The 14,833-nt window shown below is 48.3% G+C and overlaps 1 protein-coding gene across 2 annotated transcripts; it reads left to right on the top strand.

Annotated features, from left to right (window-relative positions):
• The first annotated feature begins 10,127 nt into the window (after nucleotides 1-10,127).
• On the top strand, nucleotides 10,128-14,758 carry LOC130294393 (chymotrypsin-C-like). 2 transcript variants are annotated; one of them, XM_056544105.1, is made up of 8 exons: nucleotides 10,128-10,416; nucleotides 10,889-10,977; nucleotides 11,059-11,159; nucleotides 11,574-11,696; nucleotides 11,805-11,941; nucleotides 12,468-12,613; nucleotides 13,664-13,816; nucleotides 14,556-14,758. In XM_056544105.1, exons 1-8 carry the CDS (start codon nucleotides 10,302-10,304, stop codon nucleotides 14,571-14,573), a joined length of 882 nt encoding a protein of 293 aa, XP_056400080.1. In that variant the 5' UTR covers nucleotides 10,128-10,301; the 3' UTR covers nucleotides 14,574-14,758. The 2 variants fall into 2 exon arrangements, with proteins under 2 accessions (XP_056400080.1, XP_056400081.1); XM_056544106.1 differs by having other exon boundaries at nucleotides 10,130-10,483.
• The last annotated feature ends 75 nt before the right edge of the window (nucleotides 14,759-14,833 follow it).

Below are 14,833 nucleotides of genomic sequence, written 5' to 3'. Positions count from 1 at the left end.
TATATAGAAACCTCGCTCAGGATAGTCCATCAGTGTGGGGTCTGTATATACAGTCCATTATATAGAGGCCTCGCTCAGGATAGTCCATCAGTGTTGGGTCTGTATATAAAGTCCATTATATAGAGGCCTCGCTCAGGATAGTCCATCAGTGTGGGGTCTGTATATAAAGTCCATTATATAGAGGCCTCGCTCAGGATAGTCCATCAGTGTTGGGTCTGTATATACAGTCCATTATATAGAGGCCTCGCTCAGGATAGTCCATCAGTGTGGGGTCTGTATATACAGTCCATTATATAGAGGCCTCGCTCAGGATAGTCCATCAGTGTGGGGTCTGTATATACTGTTACGCCGAGCGCTCCGGGTCCCCGCTCCTCCCCGGAGCGCTCGCTACACTTCCCTCACTGCAGCGCCCCGGTCGGTTCCACGGACCCGGGGCGCTGCGTTACCACCTCCGGCCGGGATGCGATTCGCGATGCGGGTAGCGCCCGCTCGCGATGCGCACCCCGGCTCCCGTACCTTACTCGCTCCCCGTCAGTTCTGTCCCGGCGCGCGCGGCCCCGCTCCCTAGGGCGCGCGCGCGCCGGGTCTTTGCGATTTAAAGGGCCACTGCACCGCTGATTGGTGCAGTGGTTCCAATTAGTGTTTACACCTGTGCACTTCCCTATATCACCTCACTTCCCCTTCACTCCCTCGCCGGATCTTGTTGCCCTAGTGCCAGTGAAAGCGTTCCTTGTGTGTTCCTTGCCTGTGATTCCAGACCTTCTGCCGTTGCCCCTGACTACGATCCTTGCTGCCTACCCCGACCTTCTGCTACGTCCGACCTTGCTTCTGTCTACTCCCTTGTACCGCGCCTATCTTCAGCAGCCAGAGAGGTTGAGCCGTTGCTAGGGGATACGACCTGGTCACTACCGCCGCAGCAAGACCATCCCGCTTTGCGGCGGGCTCTGGTGAAAACCAGTAGTGACTTAGAACCGATCCTCTAGCACGGTCCACGCCAATCCCTCTCTGGCACAGAGGATCCACTACCTGCCAGCCGGCATCGTGACAGTAGATCCGGCCATGGATCCCGCTGAAGTTCCTCTGCCAGTTGTCGCTGACCTCACCACGGTGGTCGCCCAGCAGTCACAACAGATTGCGCAACAAGGCCAACAGCTGTCTCAACTGACTGTTATGCTACAACAGTTACTACCACAGCTCCAGCAATCATCTCCTCCGCCAGCTCCTGTACCTCCTCCGCAGCGAGTGGCCGCTTCTGGAATACGACTATCCTTGCCGGATAAATTTGATGGGGACTCTAAGTTTTGCCGTGGCTTTCTTTCCCAATGTTCATTACACTTGGAGATGATGTCGGACCAGTTCCCCACTGAAAGGTCTAAGGTGGCTTTCGTAGTCAGCCTGCTGTCTGGAAAAGCCCTGGCTTGGGCCACACCGCTCTGGGACCGCAATGACCCCGTCACTGCCTCTGTACACTCCTTCTTCTCGGAAATTCGAAGTGTCTTTGAGGAACCTGCCCGAGCCTCTTCTGCTGAGACTGCCCTGTTGAACCTGGTCCAGGGTAATTCTTCCGTTGGCGAGTATGCCGTACAGTTCCGTACCCTTGCTTCAGAATTATCCTGGAATAATGAGGCACTCTGCGCGACCTTTAAAAAAGGCCTATCCAGCAACATTAAAGATGTTCTGGCCGCACGAGAAATCCCTGCTAACCTACATGAACTCATCCATCTTGCCACTCGCATTGACATGCGTTTTTCCGAACGGCGTCAGGAGCTCCGCCAGGATATGGACTCTGTTCGCACGAGGCGTTTCTTCTCCCCGGCTCCTCTCTCCTCTGGTCCCCTGCAATCTGTTCCTGTGCCTCCCGCCGTGGAGGCTATGCAGGTCGACCGGTCTCGCCTGACACCCCAAGAGAGGACACGACGCCGCATGGAGAATCTCTGCCTGTACTGTGCTAGTACCGAACACTTCCTGAAGGATTGTCCTATCCGTCCTCCCCGCCTGGAAAGACGTCCGCTGACTCCGCACAAAAGTGAGACAGTCCTTGATGTCTACTCTGCTTCTCCACGTCTTACTGTGCCTGTGCGGATGTCTGCCTCTGCCTTCTCCTTCTCTGCTGTGGCCTTCTTGGACTCTGGATCTGCAGGAAATTTCATCTTAGCCTCTCTCGTCAACAGGTTCAACATCCCGGTGACCAGTCTCGCCAGACCCCTCTACATCAATTGTGTAAACAATGAAAGATTGGACTGTACTATACGTTTCCGCACGGAGCCCCTTCTAATGTGCATCGGATCTCATCACGAGAGGATTGAACTGTTGGTCCTCCCCAATTGCACTTCTGAAATCCTTCTTGGACTTCCCTGGCTTCAACTCCATTCCCCAATCCTGGATTGGTCCACTGGGGAGATCAAGAGTTGGGGGCCCTCTTGTTCCAAGGACTGCTTAAAACCGGTTCCCAGTAAACCTTGCCGTGTCCCTGTGCTTCCTCATGTAACCGGTCTCCCTAAGGCCTATATGGACTTTGCGGACGTTTTTTGCAAAAAACAAGCTGAGACTCTACCTCCTCACAGGCCTTATGATTGTCCCATTGACCTCCTCCCGGGCACTACTCCACCCCGGGGCAGAATCTATCCTCTGTCCGTCCCAGAGACTCTTGCCATGTCTGAATACGTCCAAGAAAATTTAAAAAAGGGCTTTATCCGTAAATCCTCCTCTCCTGCCGGAGCCGGATTTTTCTTTGTGTCCAAAAAAGATGGCTCTCTACGTCCTTGCATTGACTACCGCGGTCTTAATAAAATCACGGTTAAGAACCGCTACCCCCTACCCCTCATCTCTGAACTCTTTGATCGTCTCCAAGGTGCCCATATTTTTACCAAACTGGACTTAAGAGGTGCTTATAATCTCATCCGCATCAGAGAGGGGGATGAATGGAAAACGGCATTTAACACCAGAGATGGACACTTTGAGTATCTGGTCATGCCCTTTGGTCTATGCAACGCCCCTGCCGTCTTCCAAGACTTTGTTAATGAAATTTTTCGTGATCTACTATACTCCTGTGTTGTTGTATATCTGGACGATATCCTGATTTTTTCTGCCAATCTTGAAGAACACCGCCAGCATGTCCGTATGGTTCTTCAGAGACTTCGTGATAATCAACTCTATGCCAAAATAGAGAAATGTCTGTTTGAATGCCAATCTCTTCCTTTTCTAGGATACTTGGTCTCTGGCCAGGGACTACAAATGGACCCAGATAAACTCTCTGCCGTCTTAGATTGGCCACGCCCCTCCGGACTCCGTGCCATCCAACGTTTTTTGGGGTTCGCCAATTATTACAGGCAATTTATTCCACATTTTTCTACCATTGTGGCTCCTATTGTGGCTTTAACAAAAAAAAATGCCGATCCCAAGTCTTGGCCTCCTCAAGCGGAAGACGCCTTTAAACGACTCAAGTCTGCCTTTTCTTCGGCTCCCGTGCTCTCCAGACCTGACCCATCTAAACCCTTCCTATTGGAGGTTGATGCCTCCTCAGTGGGAGCTGGAGCTGTCCTTCTACAAAAAAACTCTTCCGGGCATGCTGTTACTTGTGGTTTTTTTTCCAGGACCTTCTCTCCGGCGGAGAGGAACTACTCCATCGGGGATCGAGAGCTTCTAGCCATTAAATTAGCACTTGAGGAATGGAGGCATCTGCTGGAGGGATCAAGATTTCCAGTTATTATTTACACCGATCACAAGAACCTCTCCTACCTCCAGTCTGCCCAACGGCTGAATCCTCGTCAGGCCAGGTGGTCTCTGTTCTTTGCCCGATTTAATTTTGAAATTCACTTTCGGCCTGCTGATAAAAACATTAGGGCCGATGCTCTCTCTCGTTCCTCAGATGCCTCTGAAATTGAACTCTCTCCTCAACACATCATTCCTCCTGACTGCCTGATTTCCACTTCTCCAGCCTCCATCAGGCAAACTCCTCCAGGAAAGACCTTTGTTTCTCCACGCCAACGCCTTGGGATCCTCAAATGGGGTCACTCCTCCCATCTCGCAGGTCATGCGGGCATCAAGAAATCTGTGCAACTCATCTCTCGCTTCTATTGGTGGCCGACTCTAGAGACTGATGTGGTGGACTTTGTGCGAGCCTGCACTATCTGTGCCCGGGATAAGACTCCTCGCCAGAAGCCCGCTGGTTTTCTTCATCCTCTACCTGTCCCCGAACAACCTTGGTCTCTGATTGGTATGGATTTTATTACTGACTTACCCCCATCCCATGGCAACACTGTTATTTGGGTGGTCGTTGATCGATTCTCCAAAATGGCACATTTCATCCCTCTTCCTGGTCTTCCTTCAGCGCCTCAGTTGGCTAAACAATTTTTTGTACACATTTTTCGTCTTCACGGGTTGCCTACACAGATCGTCTCGGATAGAGGCGTCCAATTTGTGTCTAAATTCTGGAGGGCTCTCTGTAAACAACTCAAGATTAAATTAAATTTTTCTTCTGCATACCATCCTCAATCCAATGGACAAGTAGAGAGAATTAACCAGATCTTGGGTGACTATTTACGACATTTTGTTTCCTCCCGCCAGGATGACTGGGCAGATCTTCTACCTTGGGCCGAATTCTCGTATAATTTCAGAATCTCTGAATCTTCCTCCAAATCTCCGTTTTTCGTGGTGTACGGCCGTCACCCTCTTCCCCCCCTCCCTACCCCCTTGCCCTCTGGTCTGCCCGCTGTGGATGAAATTTCTCGTGATCTTTCCACCATATGGAAAGAGACCCAAAATTCTCTCTTACAGGCTTCTTCTCGCATGAAGAGATTCGCAGATAAGAAAAGAAGAGCTCCTCCCATTTTTTCCCCTGGAGACAAGGTATGGCTCTCCGCTAAATATGTCCGTTTCCGTGTCCCGAGCTATAAGTTGGGACCACGCTATCTTGGTCCTTTTAAAGTTTTGTGTCAAATTAATCCTGTCTCTTACAAACTTCTTCTTCCTCCTTCTCTTCGTATCCCTAATGCCTTTCACGTCTCTCTTCTTAAACCTCTCATCCTCAACCGTTTTTCTCCTAAATCTGTTCCTCCCACTCCTGTTTCCGGCTCCTCGGACATCTTCTCTGTCAAAGAGATTTTGGCCTCTAAAAAGGTCAGGGGAAGAGAGGTCCTGGGAACCTGAGGACAATATCCTGGACAAAAGTCTGATCCTCAGGTTCTCAGGCCCCAAGAAGAGGGGGAGACCCAAGGGGGGGGGTACTGTTACGCCGAGCGCTCCGGGTCCCCGCTCCTCCCCGGAGCGCTCGCTACACTTCCCTCACTGCAGCGCCCCGGTCGGTTCCACGGACCCGGGGCGCTGCGTTACCACCTCCGGCCGGGATGCGATTCGCGATGCGGGTAGCGCCCGCTCGCGATGCGCACCCCGGCTCCCGTACCTTACTCGCTCCCCGTCAGTTCTGTCCCGGCGCGCGCGGCCCCGCTCCCTAGGGCGCGCGCGCGCCGGGTCTTTGCGATTTAAAGGGCCACTGCACCGCTGATTGGTGCAGTGGTTCCAATTAGTGTTTACACCTGTGCACTTCCCTATATCACCTCACTTCCCCTTCACTCCCTCGCCGGATCTTGTTGCCCTAGTGCCAGTGAAAGCGTTCCTTGTGTGTTCCTTGCCTGTGATTCCAGACCTTCTGCCGTTGCCCCTGACTACGATCCTTGCTGCCTACCCCGACCTTCTGCTACGTCCGACCTTGCTTCTGTCTACTCCCTTGTACCGCGCCTATCTTCAGCAGCCAGAGAGGTTGAGCCGTTGCTAGGGGATACGACCTGGTCACTACCGCCGCAGCAAGACCATCCCGCTTTGCGGCGGGCTCTGGTGAAAACCAGTAGTGACTTAGAACCGATCCTCTAGCACGGTCCACGCCAATCCCTCTCTGGCACAGAGGATCCACTACCTGCCAGCCGGCATCGTGACATATACAGTCCATTATATAGAGGCTCGTTCAGGATAGTCCATCAGTGTGGGGTCTGTATATACAGTCCATTATATAGAGGCCTCGCTCAGGATAGTCCATCAGTGTGGGGTCTGTATATACAGTCCATTATATAGAGGCCTCGCTCAGGATAGTCCATCAGTGTGGGGTCTGTATATACAGTCCATTATATAGAGGCCTCGCTCAGGATAGTCCATCAGTGTGGGGTCTGTATATACAGTCCATTATATAGAGGCCTCGCTCAGGATAGTCCATCAGTGTGGGGTCTGTATATACAATCCATTATATAGAGGCCTCGCTCAGGATAGTCCATCAGTGTGGGGTCTGTATATACAGTCCATTATATAGAGGCCTCGGCTCAGGATAGTCCATCGTTGTGGGGTCTGTATATACAGTCCATTATATAGAGGCCTTGGGTCAGGATAGTCCATCAGTGTTGGGTCTGTATATACAGTCCATTATATAGAGGCCTCGCTCAGGATAGTCCATCAGTGTGGGGTCTGTATATACAGTCCATTATATAGAGGCCTCGCTCAGGATAGTCCATCAGTGTGGGGGTCTGTATATACAGTCCATTATATAGAGGTCTTGCTCAGGATAGTCCATCAGTGTTGGGTCTGTATATACAGTCCATTATATAGAGGCCTCGGTCAGGAGAGTCCATCGTTGTGTGGTCTGTATATACAGTCCATTATACACAGGTCTCGGCTCAGGAGAGTCCATCAGTGTGGGGTCTGTATATACAATCCATTATATATAGAGGCCTCGCTCAGGATAGTCCATCAGTGTGGGGTCTGTATATACAATCCATTATATAGAGGCCTCGGCTCAGGATAGTCCATCAGTGTGGGGTCTGTATATACAGTCCATTATATAGAGGCCTCGCTCAGGATAGTCCATCAGTGTGGGGTCTGTATATACAATCCATTATATAGAAACCTCGCTCAGGATAGTCCATCAGTGTGGGGGTCTGTATATACAGTCCATTATATAGAGGCCTCGGCTCAGGATAGTCCATCAGTGTGGGGTCTGTATATACAATCCATTATATAGAGGCCTCGCTCAGGATAGTCCATCAGTGTGGGGTCTGTATATACAATCCATTATATAGAGGCCTCGCTCAGGATAGTCCATCAGTGTGGGGTCTGTATATACAATCCACTATATAGAGGCCTCTGGTCAGGATAGTCCATCAGTGTGGGGTCTGTATATACAGTCCATTATATAGAGGCCTCGCTCAGGATAGTCCATCAGTGTGGGGTCTGTATATAGAGTCCATTATATAGAGGCCTCGCTCAGGATAGTCCATCAGTGTGGGGTCTGTATATACAATCCATTATATAGAGGCCTCGCTCAGGATAGTCCATCAGTGTGGGGTCTGTATATACAGTCCATTATATAGAGGCCTCGGCTCAGGAGAGTCCATCGTTGTGTGGTCTGTATATACAGTCCATTATATAGAGGCCTCGGCTCAGGAGAGTCCATCGTTGTGGGGTCTGTATATACAATTCATTATATAGAGGCCTCGCTCAGGATAGTCCATCAGTGTGGGGTCTGTATATACAGTCCATTATAGAGAGGCCTGGGCTCAGGAGAGTCCATCAGTGTGGGGTCTGTATATACAATCCATTATATAGAGGCCTCGCTCAGGATAGTCCATCAGTGTGGGGTCTGTATATACAGTCCATTATATAGAGGCCTCGCTCAGGATAGTCCATCAGTGTGGGGTCTGTATATACAGTCCATTATATAGAGGCCTCGCTCAGGATAGTCCATCAGTGTGGGGTCTGTATATACAGTCCATTATATAGAGGCCTTGCTCAGGATAGTCCATCAGTGTGGGGTCTGTATATACAATCCATTATATAGAGGCCTCGCTCAGGATAGTCCATCAGTGTGGGGTCTGTATATACAATCCATTATATAGAGGCCTCGCTCAGGATAGTCCATCAGTGTGGGGTCTGTATATACAATCCATTATATATAGAGGCCTCGCTCAGGATAGTCCATCAGTGTGGGGTCTGTATATACAATCCATTATATAGAGGCCTCGCTCAGGATAGTCCATCAGTGTCGGGTCTGTATATACAATCCATTATATAGAGGCCTCGGCTCAGGAGAGTCCATCGTTGTGGGGTCTGTATTTACAATCCATTATATAGAGGCCTCGCTCAGGATAGTCCATCAGTGTAGGGTCTGTATATACAATCCATTATATAGAGGCCTCGCTCAGGATAGTCCATCTGTGTGGGGTCTGTATATACAATCCATTATATATAGAGGCCTCGCCTAGGATAGTCCATCAGTGTGGGGTCTGTATATACAATCCATTATATAGAGGCCTCGCTCAGGATAGTCCATCTGTGTGGGGTCTGTATATACAATCCATTATATAGAGGCCTCGCTCAGGATAGTCCATCAGTGTGGGGTCTGTATATACAATCCATTATATAGAGGCCTCACTCAGGATAGTCCATCAGTGTGGGGGTCTGTATATACAGTCCATTATATAGAGGCCTCGCTCAGGATAGTCCATCAGTGTGGGGTCTGTATATACAGTCCATTATATAGAGGCCTCGCTCAGGATAGTCCATCAGTGTGGGGTCTGTATATACAATCCATTATATATAGAGGCCTCGCTCAGGATAGTCCATCAGTGTGGGGTCTGTATATACAGCCCATTATATAGAGGCCTCGCTCAGGATAGTCCATCAGTGTCGGGTCTGTATATACAATCCATTATATAGAGGCCTCGCTCAGGATAGTCCATCAGTGTCGGGTCTGTATATACAATCCATTATATAGAGGCCTCGGCTCAGGAGAGTCCATCGTTGTGGGGTCTGTATTTACAATCCATTATATATAGAGGCCTCGCTCAGGATAGTCCATCAGTGTGGGGTCTGTATATACAGTCCATTATATAGAGGCCTCGCTCAGGATAGTCCATCAGTGTGGGGTCTGTATATACAATCCATTATATAGAGGCCTCGCTCAGGATAGTCCATCAGTATGGGGTCTGTATATACAGTCCATTATATAGAGGCCTTGCTCAGGATAGTCCATCAGTATGGGGTCTGTATATACAGTCCATTATATAGAGGCCTCGCTCAGGATAGTCCATCAGTGTGGGGTCTGTATATACAATCCATTATATAGAGGCCTCGCTCAGGATAGTCCATCAGTGTGGGGTCTGTATATACAGTCAATTATATAGAGGCCTCGCTCAGGATAGTCCATCAGTGTGGGGTCTGTATATACAGTCAATTATATAGAGGCCTCGCTCAGGATAGTCCATCAGTGTGGGGTCTGTATATACAATCCATTATATAGAGGCCTCGCTCAGGATAGTCCATCAGTGTGGGGTCTGTATATACAATCCATTATATAGAGACCTCGCTCAGGATAGTCCATCAGTGTGGGGTCTGTATATACAATCCATTATATAGAGGCCTCGCTCAGGATAGTCCATCAGTGTGGGGTCTGTATATACAATCCATTATATAGAGGCCTCGCTCAGGATAGTCCATCAGTATGGGGTCTGTATATACAATCCATTATATAGAGGCCTCGCTCAGGATAGTCCATCAGTGTGGGGTCTGTATATACAGTCCATTATATAGAGGCCTCGCTCAGGATAGTCCATCAGTATGGGGTCTGTATATACAGTCCATTATATAGAGGCCTCGCTCAGGATAGTCCATCAGTGTGGGGTCTGTATATACAGTCCATTATATAGAGGCCTCGCTCTGGATAGTCCATCAGTGTGGGGTCTGTATATACAATACATTATATAGAGGCCTCGCTCAGGATAGTCCATCAGTGTGGGGTCTGTATATACAGTCCATTATATAGAGGCCTCGCTCAGGATAGTCCATCAGTGTGGGGTCTGTATATACAATCCATTATATAGAGGCCTCGCTCAGGATAGTCCATCAGTGTTGGGTCTGTATATACAATCCATTATATAGAGGCCTCGCTCAGGAGAGTCCATCGTTGTGGGGTCTGTATATACAGTCCATTATATAGAGGCCTGGGCTCAGGAGAGTCCATCGTTGTGGGGTCTGTATTTACAATCCATTATATAGAGGCCTCGCTCAGGATAGTCCATCAGTGTGGGGTCTGTATATACAGTCCATTATATAGAGGCCTCGCTCAGGATAGTCCATCAGTGTGGGGTCTGTATATACAGTCCATTATATAGAGTCTTTGGTTCTGGTCACTGAGGCCTCGTCCTGTGAATATAACATCATCCGCACATCTGTTATTGTCTGAATTGTTGCACTTGGGTCCCTTTGGTCTCACCAGGTAAACACTTTTTATCTTCTCCGAGAGTAATGAGATTCTGCTGCCAATGTCCTCCGAGGGCCACGTGGACGGGTCTCATTGGTCGCTCTTATCTCCTTGGCAGGAGCCATCATGGCAGAGGGTCAGAGCTGCTCTCCATATAAATGGTATGGCCGGTCCGGGTAGGTCTCACAATCTCACAAGACACAATGTTGAAGCTCGTGGTCCTCGCTCTCTGCTTGGCTTACGGTAATTCATGACTCCGCCCACTTTATCTCAGTTGATACTTTGTATCCATCAGCCCTTTCTATAGGGATTTCCTGTGGTGGGGGCACTGTGGTGTAGATGTGATGCTGACCCCATGGAGGACGACGTACATGGAATCCCAGGAAATGAATTTGTCCTTATTGATACAATGTTTCTTAGTTAATGATGGGAAAACTGGTGACCATCTACATGGCTGCGTGAGTTGTCCCTCAGGTGTCCTAGATGAGCCTAAATATGCAACAATGCAAGGGAGGGCAGAAGTGATAACCCTGAGGAGACCCCACAGGTTGTCCCCAGGTTCCCCACAGATTAGGATGACCCCAGGATTTATAGGTAGAGAAGCTCTTTAGACCGTCAGGGGTGACTTTCCTGTGTTGTTTGTTGCAGCCTATAGCTGCGGTGTTCCAGCCGTTCAGCCCATCCTGTCCAGAGTGGTGGGCGGCCATGATGTACGGGCAAACAGCTGGCCATGGCAGGTACGGACCACAGAGCAGACATCACATATCCCATGCCACAGGCTGACAACTCCATGATATCACATCTTCTTCTCTCTATAGATTTCCCTGCAGTACCAAGGATCCAGCGGAAACTGGGGCCACACATGTGGGGGCACTCTGATTGCTGACAACTGGGTGCTGACCGCCGCTCACTGTATCAGGTACCATCCTCATCATGTGCACAGCAAGTGACAGCCGCCAATTCCATATCTCTATATACACTATAATTGTGGGATTGCACTGCGAGCGACTGTAACTGATGTAATACTTTACAATGAAAACCATGAAGGGAGTTCGGACTATGTACTCTATAACAGCCGGACCCTAAAATAGCCGGACCCTATAATAACTGTACCCTACAATAACCAGAGCCTATAACAGCCGGATCCTAAAATAGCCAGACGCAATAATAAACGGAGGCTATAATAGCCCGACCCATAATAACTAGACCCTATAATAGCCGGACCAAGTAATACCTGGACCCTATAATAACCAGACCCTATAAAAGCTGGACCCTATAGTAGCCGAACCCTATAATAACCGGACTAATCATTATAATATCTCCTGTCGCTCAGCTCCAGCCGCACCTACAGAGTGGTTCTCGGAAAGCACAACCTTAAGGAAGAGGAGGAAGGATCAGTCATCATCTCTCCAGAGAAGATCATTGTCCACGAGAAGTGGAACTCTTTTTTTATCCGGTACGTACATAAGGATTCAGTGGGAACGAGCAGTCAGTGGTTCCGCCATGTTCAGGACCCCAAAGATCCAGGGTTCTCCTAATTCCAACCATCTTCTCTATATCCCAGTAATGACATCGCCCTCATCAAGCTCTCCGAGCCCGTGCAAGTGAGCGACACCGTGCAGCCCGCCTGTCTGCCAGCTGATGGCGCTGTCCTGTCACATGACTTCCCCTGTTATGTCACCGGATGGGGACGTCTGTACAGTAAGTAACGACTTCATATGTAACATGACAATCACGGGATACTATGCGCCTCACATGGATTAGTATCATGCAGGAATATTTATCCAAAGCATAGGGGATAAGTGTCTGAGCAGGGGGGTCCGACCGCTGGGACCCCTGTGATTTCCTGCAAGGGATCCTGGGTCTCCCTGGAATTGAACACGGCCCCAGCACGAAGCGATGGCTGACAGGCCCCCTCCATGTATAGGAGAGATGGAGATAACCATACGGTGTATCTTCATCTCTCCATAGAGATACGTGGAGGTGATGTGTCAGATTCATGCCGGGTCCACCTGCTCCATTCCTGGTGAGGGCCGGGGTCTCATGCAGGAGATTGCGGGGTTCCCAGCGATTGGACCCCCCACTACCAGACACACTTTGGATAGGGGATAAATATTCCGGCATGATCGTATTCCTTTAATGTTCTTTGCTTTTTGGTAAATTCAGATTGTGTTGTCATTTATTTACATAGTTTCTATAATGTGTTTTCTGCTTCTTTGTCCCTCAGCAAATGGACCCATCGCTGACAATCTCCAGCAGGCTCTTCTCCCCGTGGTCGATCACGCTACCTGCTCCAAGTCTGACTGGTGGGGATCCCAAGTGACAACCGACATGGTCTGTGCCGGAGGAGATGGAATCGTGTCTGGGTGCAATGTAAGAAAAAAAAACTTTACATATCCTGTATTATACTCCAGAGCTGTACTCACTATTCTGCTGGTGAGGTCACTGTGTACATACATTACTTATCCTGTACTGATCCTGAGTTATATCCTGTATTATACTCCAGAGCTGTACTCACTATTCTGCTGGTGAGGTCACTGTGTACATACATTATATTACTTATCCTGTACTGATCCTGAGTTATATCCTGTATTATACTCAAGAGCTGTACTCACTATTCTGCTGGTGAGATCACTGTGTACATACATTACATTACTTATCCTGTACTGATCCTGAGTTATATCCTGTATTATACTTCAGAGCTGTACTCACTATTCTGCTGGTGAGGTCACTGTGTACATACATTACATTACTTATCCTGTACTGATCCTGAGTTATATCCTGTATTATACTTCAGAGCTGTACTCACTATTCTGCTGGTGAGATCACTGTGTACATACATTACATTACTTATCCTGTACTGATCCTGAGTTATATCCTGTATTATACTCCAGAGCTGTACTCACTATTCTGCTGGTGAGGTCACTGTGTACATACATTACATTACTTATCCTGTATTATACTCCAGAGCTGTACTCACTATTCTGCTGGTGAGGTCACTGTGTACATACATTACATTACTTATCCTGTACTGATCCTGAGTTATATCCTGTATTATACTCCAGAGCTGTACTCACTATTCTGCTGGTGAGGTCACTGTGTACATACATTACATTACTTATCCTGTACTGATCCTGAGTTATATCCTGTATTATACTCCAGAGCTGCACTCACTATTCTGCTGGTGAGGTCACTGTGTACATACATTACATTACTTATCCTGTACTGATCCTGAGTTATATCCTGTATTATACTCCAGAGCTGTACTCACTATTCTGCTGGTGAGGTCACTGTGTACATACATTACATTACTTATCCTGTATTGATCCTGAGTTATATCCTGTATTATACTCCAGAGCTGTACTCACTATTCTGCTGGTAGGGTCCAGTACAGATTATAACCAGTAAATGTGTCCTCCACAGGGAGACTCCGGGGGTCCTCTGAACTGTCAGGCTGCTGATGGATCCTGGGAGGTTCACGGTGTTGTCAGCTTCGGCTCCGGAGTCAGCTGTAACTATGAGAAGAAGCCGACCGTCTTCACCCGGGTGTCCGCCTACCAGGACTGGATCAATGATGTGAGTGTCAGATATAATACAGTCATATGAGGCATCTGAGGGAGATATATACCGTTCAGTCTCGGTACTGTTCCAGTCATCGGCAGGACATGGTAGAGATGTCTCCAGTATGTTCCATGTTAAAGGGGTTCTCCCCCTTAAGGTGATTTAGTACCTGGCAGGCAGTAATGGACATGCTTAGGAAGGATCTGCGCTTGTCTTGGGGATAAATGGCTATGCTGTGAGATTACCATAACACTGTGGTAGCTTTTTGTGAACTTGTATTTCCTGTTTGACTTTTCTTTTTTTGACTACAAATCCCACAATTACATTTTCCTCCCTCCCACACATCAGCCACCCATTGGAACATAAATGAGCTGCATCCATTCAAAAGACCTGTGGTTTTCAATCAGGGTGCCTCCAGCTGTTGCATTAGTTGCAGATTGATCCCTCCACCCATTGAAGCAGACAGGCTCCCTGTCATTAGCTGACTAGTGATGTCAGGTCTCAGCCGCATTGCAAACTGGGAAAAAATCTGAGACAACAGTCATTTTGTATGCGGGTAAAAATAAATATTGGGGTGAAAATCACAGAGGAATTGTGAGAAAACCGTCACACACAGGTACAGACACTATGTTATGGACTACACTAACTTTACAGCCCCTGTAACATAGTCAAATAAAAAAACCTGGAATACCCCTTTAATGCATGAAACTCTTCGCTGTTACATTGTGTCTCACATGTGACCGTTCACTTACAGAAAATCATCAACAACTAAGAAGAGTCCAGGAGAGTCGTCCTCGAGCCGCGTCGCCGTCCTCAGCCACATCGCAACGCTCATCGCCTTCTGTATAGTGTCCCCTGTGATGTCATTTCAGAACTTAATAAAGGAACTTAGAATGTGTGTTTGGGATTGTTTCACTGAATTTGGTAAGATCAAATGTGACTTAATACAATGTGCTGCTTTTACAGTAAAGAATCATTCAGTACAACATCACATGTAAAGAGCTCCATAGTGTCATAGCTCTTACAGTAAAG

The sequence above is a fragment of the Hyla sarda genome, chromosome 10 (genome assembly GCF_029499605.1).
Source record: "Hyla sarda isolate aHylSar1 chromosome 10, aHylSar1.hap1, whole genome shotgun sequence".
Lineage (NCBI taxonomy): Eukaryota > Metazoa > Chordata > Amphibia > Anura > Hylidae > Hyla > Hyla sarda.
The sequence above is the reverse complement of the archived record's forward strand: the minus strand, read 5'-3'. Positions and strand labels throughout refer to the sequence as shown.